Below are 15,150 nucleotides of genomic sequence, written 5' to 3'. Positions count from 1 at the left end.
TGTAAATCAAGGGGCCAAGAATTGCCTAATCTATCTTAGAAAATGAAGAACAAAGCTGGAGGACTCATATTTTGTGATTTAAAACTTACTATAAATTGGAGGCACCTGGGTGGCTCAGATGGTTAAGCATCTGCCTTTGGCTAAGGTCATGATCAAGCCCTGAGATCAAGCCCTGAGTCAGGCTCCCTACTTGTCCCTTTCTCTGCCCCTTTCCCCTGCTTCTTCTCTCTCCCTGTCTCTCAAATAAAATATAAAATCTTAAAAAAAATAACTTACTACAAAATCTGTAGTAATTAAATAGTATGGTACTGGCAACAAAATAAGAGAGTCCAGGAATGAACCCACTCAATTGATTTTTGACAAGAGTTCCAAGGCCATTTCATGGGGAAAGAATAGTCTCTTCAACAAATGGAGATGGGACAACTGAATATCTACATGAAAGATATAAATTTGGAACCTTACCTTACTCCATATAAAGTTTTCAACTTTAAATGGATCATAGATGTAATAATGAGATAAAACTACAAAACTCTTAGAAGGAAACATAGGGATAAATCTTCAACATTGGACCTGGCAATTTAGTTCTTTTCAGGAAGGGAGGGTCCAGAGCTTAGATAGCAACCATCTCCCCCATGCCTTTGGGGGCTGTGATCAATTCATCACGATGAGAAAGTGGATGCCAGTGACACATGGGTCTGTTGTTCCTCTGAGTTGGTGATATGGGAAGAAGCATGAGTAGGGGGTGGATGTGGACGGTAATACAAAGCTTCCTTAGGAGAGAGGCTGACCACTGGCTTGGTTGTCTCCGTCATGGCAGGACCATGTGATGTTTGAGAATGTGTTTGTGTACTTCTCCCAGAAGAGTGGGTATTCCTTGATGAGGCTCAGAGACTCCCCTACCATGACATGATGCTGGAGAACTTTGTACTTATAGTCTTACCTGCCAAGGCCCTCACTCTCAACCCATCCTGGCCTGTGCTCTTCCCTTCCCAATTTACTCAGGTACCATTCTATCCTTCCCATGGCCAGACCATGGGCACGAGCACTGCTTCATTCTTAGATTTCCTATACTGGGTGTTGTGTCGGGAATGGGCTGTTCACACTCTTCTCTTCCAAGCAGCCCCAACAACTGCTGCCTGGAAGCCTAGTAGAAAAGGATTCAGGATTCAGGACTCTTACAGTCTGTCCAATGATTCCTACCCAGCTTGGCCTCTCTCTAGTCAGGTGACTATGTACAGATGCATGGCACCTCTCTACCCCAAGCTCTTCCTTCTCCCCTTACCTGATATTTCTGAGGCCTGCCTGTGCCAGGAGTTTGGACATTGACATGATCAATGCTTTTAGGAACCACCAGGCTATGCTTGCAAGATACTTCCTCAGTAGTTCTTTATGTGAAACTTACTTTTAGTTCCCATGTTCTGTGCATGTTAAGTTGCTCACCTTCCCTGTATTTCCTTAAGACTTGTGTCTTCCAGGTCCTATTTAGTTTCCTGACAGGTATAAGTAGTGGGGGAAGACCTCAGTGCCTGACTAGTCAGACAGGAGTGCAGCTGCAGCTAGGGGAGCTCACAATGGGCCAGGCCTTGTGGGGAACTGGGGAGGGCATGATGTTAGGGCTTAGTTCAAATGAACTGGCAAACTGCCCCATGTTTACCATTTATTTCATACCAAAGCCACTTGTCACACCAAATTTCTACCTTTGTTTCTCCATTTGTAGACTTGTCGTTTTTACTCTGAGCTCTGGTTCTTGCTGAGTCCCCTAGTTATCAGCCTCCACATCTCACCTATTTTTCTCTACTACTCTCTCTGCAGCACTTTCCGGCATTGACCTACACATGATATGACATGTACACATATCCCTAAATAGTCCTTGGAAATCAGCTACCGTCTATTCTCATTGTGTGCTATAGTTTATGTTCTGTAAAGTCACCCCACACACTTAGTTAGTGAATATGGAATCACTGCCCCAGGGGAATTAAGGGATTAAGTTCTTGTAAGCCTTTGCACAACATTTTCGTCAACAGATCATTATTTAATGTCCTTTTGTGTGTGTTTCTGTTTAAAGACTCCTTATTTAAAAAAAAAAAAAAAGACTCCTTATTTAATATATATTGTTGATTTGTTAACATTGAACTCATGGCCAACAGCTCGGTAACTCATGCCTGAACAAAGCTTATCTTATACACCTGTTTTTTCCACAAGGCCCATCACAGCCTTCTTATGCGTAGAGACGGAACAACACTTCAGTACTGTGTCTAGGAGTCATTTTATTTTATTTTATTATTTTATTTTTTGGGGGGCCATTTTAAAGATAAAAATCACCAAGCAGAAGTTCAAACTTGCTAAAAAAAAACATGGCAGTAAATTATATCACACACAGGACCCTTATTTACAGTACTGAGCTGAAAGAGGAAGGCAGAGTGTTGCCTTTTTCAGCCTCAGCTAAGAGCATGCTTATGGAAACCCCAATCCAAGATCCTGAGTCTAGGCCAGGGTTTATATGGAATGGTTCCTATATCTGGCCACCAGTAGAGTCAGGTATAGAAAGTTATCCCTGGCATAAGTGCCAGCATGTCCAAATGCTTGAAGATGAGGCTGAGCTGAGAGTGTTCAGAGAACCACAGGTCTCTTTGCCTTCTGGTAGATCAGGAGAATAAAATTCAGGCCTGGAGTGACAGCTTGAGATGTTGGTTAAATGTTTTCCTGAGTGTGTTGGGAGCAATGGGATAGGCACAATGAAGTTATGTGGCCCAGGCCTTAACAGCCTCTCTGGCTGCAGAATGGAGAACAGATTTTGGGAGTGAGGGAGGCTACAGGGAGACCAGGGCTGAGGCTACTACATTAGTCCAGTTATGTTGTGGTGGTGACTGGGCCAGTAGGAAGGCTGTGGAAGTGAGAGAAGTGGTTGGATTCTGGATATGGTTTTTAAGCATGGCTGGCTAGATTTTCCTAACATTGAGGATCAGAGAAGAAAAGGAGTTAGGGATTATCACTAAGGTTTTGGGAAAAAGAAAGGAAAGTTGGCAATAATTTTCAGTGGGAATATCAGTTTTGTTTTGGCCATGTCAAGAATCTGAGATATTTCAGAGAACACACTGCCTCCCTGCCTTAGAACTTGCATCACCCAGATACTCTGTTGGGCTGGGGTTAGGGGAGGGCTGGGGTGCTTCTTGAAGTGGACATGACTCTAGCTACCCAAACTGAGCTCAAGGGGACCCTAGCCGTACTGAGTGGCAAGTCAGAGGATGTGACATCAGGGCTGTGTTCAAGTCATACTACGAATCTGTTCTACTGTCACTATTGTTTTTCCTTCCCCCTTCTCAACACCTGCCCACTTGTCATTTCTACACTTCAACCCAGGGTGAAGCCTCAACTCTCTGGATTCCACGTCTCTCCCATTCTTCTCCCCTGCCCCCTCGTGGTGTTCTCCACCATCGCCCCATGCACACTGTGTTGTGAGATTATGTGGATATCCCCAGGCCATCTTGGAACATGAGCTACTCTAACACAAATCGATTTTCTTGGTCCAGGACACACTCACTGCACAGCACTTGTGTGCTACCAGACAAGACAAGTGCTAAACACCCTTTAGACTATGCCTCTCCTCTTTGTGGTAGCCCCTCCCATCCTTTTGTCCTTCATCTGGTCTTTCACTATGTCCTTCATTTCTCCCATGCTGTGACTTTATTTTTTTTTTTTTTTTTAATTTGGGCTTTTTTTTTTTTTTAATTTTTTTTTTAAAATTTATTTATGATAGTCACAGAGAGAGAGAGAGAGAGGCAGAGACATAGGCAGAGGGAGAAGCAGGCTCCAAGCACCGGGAGCCCGACGTGGGATTCGATCCCGGGTCTCCAGGATCGCGCCCTGGGCCAAAGGCAGGCGCCAAACCGCTGCGCCACCCAGGGATCCCCATGCTGTGACTTTAGAGGACCATTGCTGCACAGTGGCTTCTTCCTTGGCCTGACCCCAACTCCCTCCTCCTGACAATTCTGCAGACTCACATAAACACATCCATTGGTACATTAGACACACATTTGTGATGAGGTTACCTTCTCCCATGAAAGTCAACATGCACTTCACCTACATTTCTTTGCTTTTGGGTTATTGGCATTGAGGAGGCATTTTCTGAGCAGTGTTTCTGTAGAAGAGTGTTACAGATCCTTTCTCCAGAAATCCCATCCCTGTGAGAATTGTGTCTCAGTCTCAAAAGATAATTCACTCTTAGCTGAAAGACAAGGAACACATCCCAGGCAGAAATCATACACTTGGAGAACACATGGGGAACAAGTCTTCTGGGATAAACCTTCACCAGAACCAGTTCAGTAGAGAGAAACTATTGAGAAGGGTTGGGGACAGGCCTTGTTTGTGAACTGCAAACTCCATGTGCTAAGGAAGTCCTTTGCCTGTGGCAAGATTGAGGGGTGCTTGCTGGCCAGTTCAGACCTTCTCTGGCCCAGGCCACCTACAAGAGGAAAGCCACATAGTGGCATTGAGTGTGGGGCAGCTACCACTACTTCCTTTTTATTCTTATTTATTGGTTGAAGTTGCTGAGTTACTTGTCCATTAGAACTGATCTCATTCTTGATTTGGCTTCTTGCACCTTTCTGATTTAGCATGCTGATCCTTCTCCCATCTTTCCTGTAAACTAAATATTGATGAGTTTAGGTGGTGCAGTGGTTTAGTGCCTGCCTTTGGCCCAGGGCGCAATCCTGGACACCTGGGATCGAATCCCACTTCGGGCTCCCAGTGCATGGAGCCTGCTTCTCCCTCTGCCTATGTCTCTGCCTCTCTCTCTCTCTCTCTCTCTCTCTCTGGGACTATCATAAATAAATAAAAATTAAAAAAATATTGATGAGATGGATAATTCGGGTCCACTCCTGGCAGACAGGTATGTATTGATAATACTTGGAGATACGTAGATATAACAGGTGTGTAATGGTGGCACACCTGGAAACACATGATATGACAGTGTGTTTTGCTAGCATAGTGACAGTGCAGCACAACCTAGAGTCATACATGAATATTTGGGAGACCCTGTATGATAGGTTTGTAATAAACCGAAGTACAGCCTTGTGATCCTCCCAAATATACCTTGGGATACTGTGCGATAGGGGATTGGGATGCTCACACTCTTCAACACAAGGAGTGGCCTGAACCCATACATGGCACATCCAAAAGAGGAATGATGTGTGACAGATATGATACACATAAAGCTGACATATGCAAGACACATTGGGACCTCTGAGGATGGAGGAACTGACACACCACACAGCAAGTATGGTGACACAAATGCTCCATGGAGACTGTGAGATAGGAATGTGATAGGAATGTGATAGGAGTGCCACAATGCCTGGTGTATAGGCCACATGCACACAACCACACAGTTCCCATGGGTCAAGTATGCTGAGGCAGGAAACTCCTGGCTTGAGAAAACAGCACTTCCACCAACCCTGAGGGTTTATTGATGCACTGATGGGGGTCAGAACAGGGAGCTAGGAGGTATATCTTACCACAACCTAGAGATTCACTCTAGAGACTCATATATGATGATTGAATGTGAGCACATGAAGATACATGGTGGAAAGAGACTGGTTTGAACCAGGTGGCAGAAGCCTTTACATTGCAATGCCCGTGAGAGAAGGCTTTTAAGTAGTAATCCAATTAGGGCAGGAGGACAGGGGCTTTATGTGTTTTCCAGGAGGGGTCAACCCGTGTCCAGCCAATTTAGGAATGATTGATCAAAGGTGGTTCTGGAGGAGGTAGGGAATGTTCTTCCTTATAATAGGTTAGCAGCTATTATTTGGCATTGCCCTTTGTCCTCTGCACAGCCTCAGTCCCTCACTTTTCTGGATCCCTCCATGCCCAGTGTGCTAGTAATAAAGGGGCTTCTCAGAATCCTCTGACCAAACAGTCTGCAGGGAATGAACTACAGGTATGAGCACAGGCTGTAGAGTCTGCAAAACTCAGTGTAGATTCCGGGTGTACTCCTTTTCTGGACTGTGACCTTATACAATTCTTCTCTCTGCAGTTGGCCTCAAGTCTAAACAGGGATATCAATAATTCCTCCCCTAGGTTGGGGAGATCAGAGAGGTCACGTGTGTGCTGTGCATCCCCTAGTGCCCAGTCAGGTTTCAAGCCTCATCAGATGCCTTTTCTATGAGGGGCATGATGATAACTCTGCTTCTTTGCCCATGTCCACAGATACATGTTTGAGGGTGGCTGAAATTAATATAAGAGCAACACATAATGGAAGTGCTTCACAGGGGATCCCTGGGTGGCTCAGTGGTTTGGTGCCTGCCTTCAGATCCTGGAATCCCAGGATCGAGTCCTGTTTTGGGCTCCCTGCATGGAGCCTGCTTCTCCCTCTGCCTGTGTCTCTGCCTCTCTCTCTCTCTCTCTCTCTCTGTCTCTCATGAATAAATAAATAAAATCTTTAAAAAAAGGAAGTGCTTCACAGCCTTGTTACTGGGCTTAACACACATAGACCATGGACCAGAAGATCTGGGTTCACATTCAGCCTCTCCTTATCAGACTAATGACACTGGGCAACTTGCTAAGATCACTAACTGTGATATGGAGAAGACAGCTGTGAAGAATGGATAAAAGTAATAAAACACAATGAATTGAATTAACTAATATGTTATAGGCTGTATTGGAAAATGTTGACAATCTATAAAAACAAATGAGTAATATAAGCAAAGAGATGGAAATGCTAAGAATCAAAATGAAGTGCTAAAAATGAAAAAAACATGAAGAATGCATTTGATAGGTTCATCAGTAGACCAGACATGGCTGAAGAAAGAATCCATGAGCTTGGAGATAAGTCAATAGAAACTTCCCAAATGGAAGTGCAAAGAAAATAAAGAATGAAAAACATGGTACAGAATATCCAAGAGCTGTGGACAATTACCAAAGATGGAATAGATGCATAATAGAAATACCAGAAGGAGAAGAAAGAGGGAAGAGGAGAAGAAATATTTAAAATAGAAATGGCTGAGAATTTTCCAAAATTAACCACTTACATCAAACCCCATATCCAGGAAGCTGAGAAAAAATAGAATAAATACCAAAAGCAGAATAAATACCAAAAAACTACACCTAGGTATATCATATTCAAACTTCAGAAATCCAAGAAAGAAAGAAAATCTTGAAAGAAGCCAGGGAATGGGTAAGAAAAACAACTTATCTGTAGAGAAACAAGAATAAGAACCACATCAGACTTCATTTCAGAAACCATTCAAATGAAAAGATAGTGAAGTGAAATATTTAATGTTGAAAGAAAAACATCCCACCAACTGAGAGTTTTGTATCTGGTAAAATTATTCTTCAAAAGTAAAAGGAAAGTAACGACTTTCTCAGATAAACAAAATTGGGGGGAACCTGATTTGCAAGAAACGTTAAAAAACATTCTCCCAAGAAAAAAGGAAAATGGTATGTAGGGGTCAGAAACTCCTATCTCCATAAAGAAAGAGTCAGAGAAAGAATAAATGAAAGCAATATAAAATCTTTTATTTTTCTTTACTTATTTATGATAGTCACAGAGAGAGAGAGAGAGAGAGGGGCAGAGACACAGGCAGAGGGAGAAGCAGGCCCCATGCACCGGGAGCCCGACGTGGGATTTGATCCCGGGTCTCCAGGATCGCGCCCTGGGCCAAAGGCAGGCGCTAAACCACTCCGCCACCCAGGGATCCCTTATTTTTCTTATTTTTAGGTGTTCTAATAAATTTGTTCAAAGTAATAATAACAATGTCTCGGGTGTTACAGCATAGGGACAGAATGGAATAAACATTAGCAGTGTCTTAAGGGCTGGGAAGGAGAAAGGAAAATACTCTGTTAATGGGTCACAGCACTACCCACGAAGCAGTACAGTGTCATTTGAAAGTAGGCTTAGATTGGTAGTAAATATAAATTGTGAACTCTGGAGCAGCCACCAAAAAAATATTTTTTAAAGAGCTATAACAGACGTGCAAAGAGAGGAGAAAAAAAAGGGAATCACACAAAATGCTTAATGAGGTATCCCTGGGTGGTGCAGCGGTTTAGCGCCTGCCTTTGGCCCAGGGCATGATCCTGGAGACCTGGGATCGAATCCCACGTCGGGCTCCCGGTGCATGGAGCCTGCTTCTCCCTCTGCCTGTGTCTCTGCCTCTCTCTCTCTCTCTCTGTGTGACTATCATAAATAAATAAAAATTTTTAAAAAATGCTCAATGAAAACCAGAGAAGACAGAATAAGGGGGAATATAAAAAAAGAAACAAAGAGTAAGTATGACAATTGGGAAACAGTTATAAACATGATAGATATTAATTCAACTATCAATAAGCACTTTATTTTTTTAAAAAAATATTTTTTAAATTTATTCGTGAGAGACAGAGAGGCAGACACATAGAGGAAGAAGAAGGCTCCCGGCTGTGAACCTGATGTGGGATTCGATCCCAGGACCTCAGGACCACGACCTGAGCCAGGTGTCCCCAGTAAGTACTTTAAATGTGAATTATCGGAGGGAGAGAGGGGAGTGTGGTGCCTGGGTGGCTCAGTCAGTTAAGTGTCTGCCTTTGGCTCAGGTCATGATCCCAGAGTCCTGGAATTGAGCCCCACATCAGACTCTCTGCTCAGCACGGAGCCTGATTCTCCCTCTCCTGCTGCACCCCCTACTTGTGCTCTCTCTTTTTCTCTGTCAAATAAATAAATAAAATCTTAAAAAAAATAAATGTGAAATATCAAAATATATCAATTAGAGACAAACTCTTAGAGTGGGTTAAAAAGAACAAGACTCAACTCTATATTATCTACAAGAAATGCACTTTAGGGGGATCCCTGGGTGCCTCAGTGGTTTAGCGCCTGCCTTCGGCCCAGGTGTGATCCTGGAGTCCTGGGGTCGAGTCCCACATGGGGCTCCTTGTGTGGAGCCTGCTTCTCCCTCTGCCTGTGGCTCTGCCTCTCTCTCTCTCTCTCTCTGTCTATCATGAATAAATAAATAAAATCTTTAAAAAACTTAAAAAAAAAGAAACACACTTTAAATATAAAGACATTGAGAGGTCAGCAGTTAAGGATAAGGAAAGATATGCTATGCTAGCACTAAAAGAAAGAAAAGAATAGCAATATTAATATCAGACTTCAGAGTAAGAAATTTTTTAGAGATAAAGAGGGGGCATTACATAATGATAAAAGAGACAATTCTCCAAGCAAATACAATAATCTTTAATGTGGGTTGTTCTTAACAATAGAGCATCAAAATATGTGAGGTAAAGGATATTTAATGGTAAGAAAACAAACAACCCAGTTAAAAATTGGCAAAATATCTGAACAAATGCCTTGCCAAAGAAGATACACATAGGGCAAGTAGCACAGGAAAAGATACACATCGTATCTCATTAGGGAATTGCAAATTAGGACATTAATGAGTTATCCCCATAGCCCTATTAGAATGGCTGCAATTAAAAAAACAAACAAAGTTGACAAAACAAAATTCTGGTCAGTCTGTGGAGCAATAAGAACTTTCATTTGTTGCTGCTAGGAATGCAAAATGTATCATCAGTTATGGAAGAACCCCCACCCCCTTGCCAAATTTCATATATTGAAGCCCTAATATGACTCTATTTGGGAGTAGGGTCTTTAAGGAACTAATCAAGGTTAAATGGAGTCGGAAGAGTGGGGCCCTAATCTGATAGGGCTGGTGTCCATATAAGAAGAGGAGGAGACACCCGAGAGCTCTTTCTCCTTCTCTGTGTGAGCAAAGAGGAAGGGCCAAGGGATAACACAGCAAGAGGGCAGCTGTCTGCAAGCCAGGAGGAAAGCTCTACCAGAAATCAAATTTGTCAGCGTCTTGATTTTAGACTTACAGCCTCCAGAACTGTGAGAAAATAAATTTGGTTGTTTAAGGACTCAGTCTGTGGTATTTTGTCATGGCAGCCCGATCTGACGAATGCAGTCACTTTGCAAAAATAGCTTGGCAATTTCTGAAAAGTTAAACATAGTTTTACCATATGATCCTGAAAGCCTATGTGTTTATTGAGTTGAAAACCTATAGCTACACAGAAACTTGCACATAAATGTTTATTGCATAATTGCCCTAAACTGAAAGCAACCCAGATGTCATTTTACATATGAATGGACAAAAAAGCAAAACAAAACTGTGTGTGTATATATATATATATATATGTACACACACACACACACACACACACAATGGAATTCATTGATAATGTGATGAAAGAAATAAGGTATCAAGGCACAAAAGACATGGAAGATTCTTTTTAAAATTTATTTATTATTATTATTTTTTAAGATTTTATTTATTCATGAGGGACACAGAGAGAGGCAGAGCCACAGGCAGAGGGAGAAGCAGGCTCCATACAGGGAGCCCAACGCAGGACTCAATCCTGGGATCACGGGATCACGCCCTGGGCCTAAAGCAGGCTCTAAACTGCTGAGCCACCCAGGCGTCCCTAATTTATTAACTTTTTTTTATTAGTTTCAGAGGTAGAATTTAGTGATTCATCAGTTGCATATAACACCCAGTGTTCATTACATCACATACCCTCCTTAATGCCCATCACCCAATTATCCTTTTGCCCAACCCCCTCTAGCAACCCTCAGTTTGTTTCCTAGAGTTCAGCATCTTTTATGGTTTACCTCCCTCTCAATTTTCATCCTATGTTATCTTTCCTCTCCTTCCTATATGTCTGTATGATTTGTTTCTTAAATTCCACATATGTGTGAAATCATAATGGTATTTGTCTTTCTCTGACTTATTTTGCTTAGTGTAATATTGTCTGGTTCCATCCACATCATTGCAAATGGCAAGATTTCATTCTTTTTGATGGATGAGTAATATATATCATATATGTATATATATAATAACTTCCATCTTTCTTTGAAGATTTTATTTATTTATTCCTGGGAGACACAGAGAGAGAGGCAGAGACACAGGCAGAGAGAGAAGCAGGCTCCATGCTGGGAGCTTGATGTGGGACTCCATCCCAGGACTCCAGGATCACACCCTGGGCCAAAGGAAGGCGCTAAACCACTGAGCCACCCAGAGATCCCCTACTTTCATCTTCTTTATCCATTCATCTGTCAGTGGACATCTGGGCTCTTTCCATATTTTGGCTATTGTGGACATTGCTGCTATAAACATTGGGGTGCATGTGCCCCTTTGAATCGGTATGTTTGTATCCTTTGGATAAATAGCTAGTAGTGCAATTGCTGGGGTAGCTCTATTTTTGACTTTTTGAGGAAACTCCATCCTGTTTTCTAGAGTAGTTGCACCAATTTGCATTCCCACCAACAGTGTAAGAGAGTCCCGCTTTCTCCACATCCTCACCAACATAAGTTGTTTCCTGTGTTGTTTTCTTAGCCATTCTGGCTGGTGTGAGGTGGTATCTCATTGTGGTTTTAATTTGTATTTCCCTGATGCCAAGTGATGTTGAGCATTTTTTCATGTGTCTGTTGACCATTTGTATGTTGAAGAAATGTCTGTTCGTGCCTTCTGCCTATTTCTTGAGTGTTTTTTTTTGTTTTTTGGGTGTTGAGTTATGAAATCAGTACACCTACCTATAATTTCTGAAACCCCTCTGCAAGATCTATTTTTAAGAATAAAAATTTTTAAAGGAGACAAGTAGTATGAAGGTGTGCTCTCACGTGACTATATTAATGATTACCTCTGCAACTACTTGCTGGACTAGAGAATGGTTGTATTTTACACTTTTACAAATATCCCAAATGATGCTATAAAGGGCCATCCCTGACTTCCCTGACTTGCCCTTCCACAAAATGTTTATAAGAGTTTTGTGATGATGATAATGATAATAACAGCCATTATGTATGTCAGGAGCAGTAACTGTACTAAACCCTGTGTAAAGCACTTTTTATATTACTTCCAGTGAGATGTATATTGCTATTTTTCCAGTTTTATTCACTGGGTTTGAATTAAAGTATCCTTTCTTCTCAAACTGGAGTCAGTATAGAATACCCTGGGGGGTTTGTGGGAGCCCAGATCACTGGACCTCACCCCTAGGGTTTCTGATTCACTAAATTTTGATGGGGCCAGAGAACTTGCATTTTTTCACAAATTCTCAGGTGATCCTAAAGTTCTACAGAATAAAGACTTAGATGATGATCATGATCATGATCATGATGATGACATGTCTCATACGGTTCTTGCCATGTAGTTATTAGCTTTTCACATACATACACAACAGATAAGTTTATTAACTATAAAGTATGATGATTATTTACTCTTCACTAAGTGGAATTGGATCATCATAAAGGTCTTCATCCTTATTGTCTTCATGTTGAATGGATGAGGAAAGGAGGAGGAAGAGGAGGGGAAGGTCTTGCTGTTCCAGGGGTGGAGAGGTAGAAGAGGTGGAAAAGGTGGAAGCGGAGGCAGGAGAGGCAGGTATACTTGATGTAACTTTGTAGAAATACATCACAATTTTTGCCTTTTTTGCTTTTTCCTTTCTCTAAAAATGTTTCTGTACCTTACCAATCCTTCTTCTCATTTGCTTTATTTTCAGTGCTCATATCATAGAAGAGTCCTTGTCATAAAGGAAGTCAAAAGCAGTCTTGAATAATGCTTCTGCCCAATTATCTCATGTCAATTTGTTTTCTGGCACTGCTTCTTTTACATCTTTTTTCTTCATCCTCTGGCACTGGTTTGGAAGCCCTCATCTCCATCAAGTCATCTGTTCATTCCTCTGGCATGGCGCCTATTAGCTCTTGAATTTCTTCAAGATTCATATCTTGAAACCCTTCACCCCTCCACACCTTTTTTTTTTTTTTGCCATATCTACAATCATTTTCATTATTTTCTTGATTGACTCTGTCAGAAATCCCATAAGACCATGCACATCTGGACACAGTTTCTCCCTCCCACAGCAAGAATATATTGTTTTGGGATGAATGGCTTTCAAGGCCTTTTCTGTAACAACGATAGCATCTTCAATTGTGTAATCCTTCCAGATTTTCTTGATGTTCTGTCTATTGTGGTTCTCTTCCATAATGTTAACAATCTTTTTCATAAAGTACCATGTGTAGGGCAGCCCAGGTGGCTCAGCAGTTTAGTGTCACCTTCAGCCCAGGGCCTGACCTGGAGACCCAGGATCGAGTCCCATGTCAGGCTCCCTGCACGGAGCCTGCTTCTCCCTTTGCCTATGTCTCTGCCTCTCTTTCTCTCTGTGTCTCTCATGAATAAATAAATAAAATCTTAAAAAAAATAAAGTACCATGTGTAATGAGAGCCTTAAAGATCCTTATGAGCCCCTGATCTAGGGGCTGAATTAAAGACATTAAGTTTGGGGCCAAGTAGACCACTCTGATGCCTTCGGTGTTGAACTCATGGGATTCTAGGTGTCCAGGGACATTGTCCAATATCTAAAGAACTTTAAAAGGCAGCCCCTTACTGGCAAGGTACTTCCCGACTTCAGAGACAGAGCACCAATGGAACAAATCCAGAAAAAGAGTTCTAGTGGCTCAGGCCTTCCTTCTCATTATACAACCAAAAGACTGACAGTTGGTGTTTATCTTTTTCCCTTCCAGGCTTGAGGTAAGCAGCTTTATAGATAACAGCAGTCCTGATCATAAACTGGACTGCATTTGCACAGAACAGTTGAGTTAGCCTATCCCTTCCTGTCTTAAATCCTGATGCTTGCTTCTCTCCTTTGTGGCATTTCTTTTTTCCAGAATAGGGCACTTTGATCTCTGTTAAAAACTGGTTCAAGCAGATACCTTTCCCCCTCAGTGATTTTCTTAATGGTAGGTGTGAATTCAGCTGCTGCCTTTTGGTTGGCTGTTTCTCCTGTTATCTTGACATTTTTTAAAAAAGATTTTTATTTATTTGAGAGAGAGCAAGAGGCAGCGGGAAGGGTAGAGGGAGAGTGAGAGTGGGAAGCAGACTTTTCATCTGAGCAGCGAGCCAGATGCAGAGCTTGATTCCAGGACCCCGGGATCATGACCTGAGCTGAAGACAGATGCTTAACTGACTGAGCCACCCAGGTGCCCCTATCTTGACATTTTTAAAGCCAAACTTTTCTCAAATTATCAAACTACTCTTTGCTGGCCTTTTGATGTAGATCCTTCACCATCCTTTTGCTTAAGTTGTTATATAATGACTTTGCTTTTTCTTGAATCATATTAGAGTCTACTTGTATTCCTTATAGCAATCCTGCACTCACTTATAAGCTGCATTTTCAATTTGATATTAAAAAGGTATTTCACAAAAAGTGCAAGGTTTTCACACCTGCTGGTGTAGCTGTGGTGATGACTTCATGAATTTCCTTTTCTTTTTTTTTACAGTGGCCCTTAAACTGGATTCAATTATCTTGAAATGGCAGGCAACCACAGCGACAGACCCCAATCTACCATACATATCAAGCAATTCAACTTTTTCTTGTAATGTCATGATGATGTAGTTTTGAAATGTACGTGAGGTTGGAGGGGTCTGGAGCCGATGGCCAAGAAAGAATTCTTGAGATGTCTGGTGCAAAATTGGACAGGACCTATGGGTAGAAAGAGCTGCTGCACCATGGTTGTGAGGGGTGACTGATTCTATATTTGGGAGTTAGGGGAGGTAAGGAAAAGGGAGGTTTTCAAAAGAACTTTTATATGCTAAAGAGGACCTTACAAGATCCCAGAGGCCTTATAAGGTCAAGTTAAGGTTGTTTCTCACTCTAATAAAGCATTAACATTAAGACAGTTGGGAGCTTCTGGAAAGAACAGGATACTCTGTCTGCCTCAAGTATTTGTCAACGGGCTGCACGTTACAAGGACATTTTATCTACACTTCCTTCTGGAAGTTAGGTTATTGATAAGAATGCTTTTTTTCTTGTAAATCACTAATATATATGTAAGACTGAGATTCATGTCTTGCAGGACTGTAATCTCTATAAATAACCATTTGTTTTTTCTTCTCTTAGCTTTAGGGCAGCCAAGAATGCCTGAGGAATGTCACATATATCCTGCCTGAGAGTGGTGGTGGTAGTGGTGGGGTTTTGTCGGGGTTTCAGCTTGTGCTTTGTCCTCAGCTTGCCTTCTGCTCTCTTATCAATGACTTTTCTCTGCTTCTTGGGAGCACTTCCAGCATTAGTAGTGGCACTTTCTGTGGGTTTTATGGTGTTTTTCAAGTTTTACAGTATGGCACAAAATATGAAAAGT

At 41.9% G+C, this 15,150-nt stretch overlaps 1 protein-coding gene across 9 annotated transcripts in view; it reads left to right on the top strand.

Moving 5' to 3' along the window:
- ZNF599 (zinc finger protein 599) overlaps positions 1-15,150 on the top strand; it is a 44,888-nt gene that overhangs the window by 14,125 nt on the left and 15,613 nt on the right. For 3 of the 9 annotated variants that reach the window (XM_077855219.1, XM_077855253.1, XM_077855237.1), the window contains one exon: positions 8,369-8,469. The exons of 3 other annotated variants lie outside the window; for them this stretch is intronic. In XM_077855219.1, the coding sequence (XP_077711345.1) occupies positions 8,416-8,469 (54 nt within the window). In that variant the 5' untranslated portion in view covers positions 8,369-8,415. Of the gene's footprint in view, positions 1-8,362; positions 8,470-15,150 lie in introns of those variants that run through there. 3 more of the 9 variants (XM_077855223.1, XM_077855227.1, XM_077855245.1) reach the window with 1 other exon arrangement.

Source organism: Canis aureus, chromosome 1, assembly GCF_053574225.1.
Source record: "Canis aureus isolate CA01 chromosome 1, VMU_Caureus_v.1.0, whole genome shotgun sequence".
Taxonomy (NCBI): domain Eukaryota; kingdom Metazoa; phylum Chordata; class Mammalia; order Carnivora; family Canidae; genus Canis; species Canis aureus.
Note: the sequence above shows the minus strand (reverse complement) of the source record. Positions and strands in the feature narration are given on the sequence as shown.